At 37.8% G+C, this 3,885-nt stretch overlaps 1 protein-coding gene across 1 annotated transcript in view; it reads left to right on the top strand.

The window, feature by feature from the left end:
- Positions 1–2,021, top strand: part of LOC107697577 (DENN domain-containing protein 4B-like) — a 22,699-nt gene extending 20,678 nt beyond the window's left edge. Inside the window, exon 22 of the mRNA XM_016498375.1 lies at positions 754–2,021. Within this exon, the coding sequence (XP_016353861.1) occupies positions 754–899 (146 nt within the window). The 3' untranslated portion in view covers positions 900–2,021. The remainder of the gene's footprint in view (positions 1–753) is intronic.
- The last annotated feature ends 1,864 nt before the right edge of the window (positions 2,022–3,885 follow it).

Raw genomic sequence — 3,885 nt, 5'->3', positions numbered from 1 at the left:
TTTCCTTTTGCATTTAAATCTTTATTACAAGCAATCCTGCGGTTCATAAAGAACTTTGTTTTCCTTCCTCCACGAGTGCCATCTATTATTGCCTTGTTTATAAAAAAGTATCTAAAAGTGCTCTTTTCCTTTAAACCTAGCCAAAAAGCTATATCTTAATCCGTTAACATGATCGCGGAAAAAATACGCACCACATACGCATTGCCAACGGAGTAATGTGAACCTGGCATTATGTGTGTGCGCTGCGAGTATGCATGAGTGCTCAGTCTCCAGGAGAGCACGCGAGCGCTGAATGGTTTAAACACTGGCAAGAATGAAAAAGTAATGCAATTTATAAACTTTAGTGACGATGTGACACTGCCTCGATTGTGCAAGTGACAATTCCTGTGTCAACTGTGCAGCGTGCAGCTTATAGACAGAAGCGATGTGGTGATTTGAAGCCGTTTGCGTATTTTGAGAGAGAAAGAGAGAGAGAGCGTGCGGTGATCCACTCACGCTGTTTGTGAAATTAGGTCTCACACAAGGTTTTCAAATTACTTTATAAGTTATTTAATGAAGAAATATGAAGGTGAGTACCTCACAACAATTAACAGCAAATGTTCATTTTTGGGTGAACTAACTAGGGACCACTTAGGCCTATATAAAAGCATCTAAAAAGCAGCATGTCATGGGACCTTTAAGTTGAAGAGAATTTCAAATAATATTTAAAAAAGTAAATGAACAATGTTTCATCTGTGTGTGTGTCATCCGCAGCTTCCTTTGATAAGCGTTATAAGGCGGCGTATGTGCGCTTGAGCAGTTCTCTGGGCCGAGAGGAGTTGAGGAGGAAGAGAGTCCAGCCGCCCAGTCCTAAAGCTGTCGACTGCAGACGCTGCTTCCTGCTGCCGCTGGAGTGCTGAACACACATCACACACACACACACACACACACTCCGCTCGTCTCGTCTCGTAACGTCGCGTCTCATCGTCGTCTTCACGCTGCTTGAGGAGGAAATGCGACACACAGTCCAAGCACTTCTGCTGGTACGTTGACTGCAGACGCAGCTGTGCATTATGGGAACGCGTGACCCTTTCACCAAAACTGCTTCTGTATCCCACAATGCCGAGCAAACTGACACCCGCCCCCGCCTCGGATGATTTCATAGGATCTAGTGTGGCGTCTGGATTTACCTCGTTTATTTCTGTTTGTTTGATTTCATGGAACTCAAAGATGAAGATCCGGTTGTAAACGCCGGAAGGCATCATGGGAGTTTGAGATAATTCTGCACTGGAGTGACGCTCTGAGCTCCTTCATGTTAGTGTGAGATGTTTCCCGACCAGCAGATCCATCGTCTCTATTCTGGACAGGACAGTTACTCAGTAAACTAGTCCGATTAGGACTAGTTAGTTCCTCTGAACCGTGTTTGTGTGTGTGAGAGAGAGCAGTGCTGCTGTCGAGCTACAAACACAAACATGTTTTATTCAGTAATTTAAACGTTTTATTTTATTCAGTCATTTTAAAGGCTTTCTCCTGGAGAATCATGACTTCCTGTGATGCTCTGATTGGCTGACGTCCATGTGCTGCTGTCAGGACACACACAAAGAGATTCTGAGAAATGTCTCGGTGTTTTCTGTTCATATATTGAAAGTCAGCGGGTCCAGAGTTGTTTGTCTCCCAACATTCTTCAAAATACATTTACATTTATTCATTTATCAAATTATTCATTTTCAAAACATCAGAAGACATGAGGAGAGTGAATGATGGCTAAATTGTCTCATTAAATGCACACATCAAGGTTGAATTTGTAGATTTTATTTTATGCTGTTTTCAGTCCTGTCTGATGATGATTTATTTTTTCTATATGCAGTAGGAGTCCAGGATATAATATAAAACTATGAAGGAACTAGATGCATTCAATCCAGCTGACTTCCTGTACATTTCACAGTACAGTTTTAATACCAACAGAGCTAAAAGTTACAAAGTTACAATATTTAATTTACAACAATCATTTGTGATGATACCAATGATAATTTTCATTATTGTTTTGCTATATATATATATATATATATATATATATATATACACTTTAAAACACTTTACAGTAAGATTTCATTTGTTAATGCATTAGCTAAAATTAACTGTTAATTAGCAATATATATTTTACAGCATTTATTCATCTTTGTTAATGTTGGTTAATAAAAATTCAATTTTTAAAATGCATTTGCATGCTAACAGTGCATTAACTAATATTAATAGATACAACTTTGGATTTTAATAATGTATTAGTAAATGTTCATATTTGCATTACTTAACAATTAATAAATGCTGTAGAAGTATTTTTCATTGTTCATGTTAACAAATGAAAGCTCACTGTAAAGTGTTATCAAAAATCTCGATGAAGAAGACTTGATTTTCTGTAATCAAACATGTCGTTCTGTTGGTTCGGTGTGAAATGTGATCTGCTGCGCTTCATCCGCTCGGCTTCTCTGTTGTGTCGGGAAGCGTCTCGCTCTCGTTTGCTCTTCTGATCCGTGTTTCTTGAGTTTTTGTATTTGTCTGAGTTTCTTCTCCTGGAGTGAAAGTCTGTGATCTGTGTTTAAAATCACCGTTACAGAGAAAATGCTTGTGACTGTAGGATTTACGGCACATTCGTTAGTCTTAATTTTATTGGCGAGGAATATGAACCTGCTAGAAGAGTTTTAGTGGCATTAGAGGAAGTGATGTAAGAGGAAGCTGTAGCTTGTGCTCTTATTCACTGCAGTAACCGCGGAGCAGCCGAGCTTCACTGCAGTATGAACGTCTGCATTTATCCAGAGAACAGAGATTATAAAGCTATATTTAAGTTTTTATGTGTTTGCTGTGCTAATTTATATTGATGTGACCTTTGACCTTTATTGTGAATGTTGTTTTGCTTTTTCTTTTTTAAGAAAACAGTTTTAAGAACCCTCATTCTGTCTGCGTTTCTTCAGATCACTGGCATGTGAGTTTATTGTAAATAATTAGCGAGACCTTTGATTATACACACACACACACACACACACACACACGTGTTATAATTGCATATATAAATTAGAAAGAAAAAAATATAATGCATAAAATATAAAACATATGAAGAATATAATTAACACAAGAGATATATAAAGAGAAAAAATAGCTAGCAACATTAACAAACGTATAATACAGTTAGAAGTATATGAATTATATACAGGAAAACATCAAAAATTGGCAAAAAATCATTGTAATTTCATCCTGTACAACAGTGAAAGTAATGTGACATGTAGCCAAGTATGTAACCCACACACAAACACACACTGTTACGACCCCTCGCTCAAGGGAAGCAATAAAACAGAGGACACACGCGAATTACAAATTGTTGGCTCAAAATAAAACGTTATTTAAAGAGTAGTCACATACGAAAAATAAAGAAAACAACTATGTCTTTAGAAAACATTAGTAATATCAATGTGTAATGTAAAGTGCATGGATGTAATGTAATGTAGTGTATGGTAGAGTTGGAGTGAGAATGCAGAAGTACCCCAAAAAAAACACAAAACCAAAATGTTCAAAACTGAAGCCCTCTGGCTCAAACGGAAGCCTCTTTTAAAAGGAGCGTCTGAGTCAAAACAGGTGTTTTCAATCGGCTGACAATGGATGTAATTTTTGGGCTCAACTGCACTTCCCCAAACAAACAACGGGGGTCGTCATACCCCATAAGACAGGGACTCCCATAAAGATCCCTGTAACAAAACATCAAAACAAATCTGTAAAATGATATACCCGAGTCAAAACCAAAGACAGCTCCTAAAAATCTCCAAAGGAAGAAAACATCCAAATTAACCCAAAAACCTAGCTACATTATGCATACAGAGTGTGAGACAGTGGTGCATCAGCTACCACATTTTCCGA

The sequence above is a fragment of the Sinocyclocheilus anshuiensis genome, unplaced genomic scaffold (assembly GCF_001515605.1).
Source record: "Sinocyclocheilus anshuiensis isolate Anshui unplaced genomic scaffold, SAMN03320099.WGS_v1.1 scaffold1312, whole genome shotgun sequence".
Classification (NCBI taxonomy): Eukaryota; Metazoa; Chordata; class Actinopteri; order Cypriniformes; family Cyprinidae; genus Sinocyclocheilus; species Sinocyclocheilus anshuiensis.
Note: the sequence above shows the minus strand (reverse complement) of the source record. Positions and strands in the feature narration are given on the sequence as shown.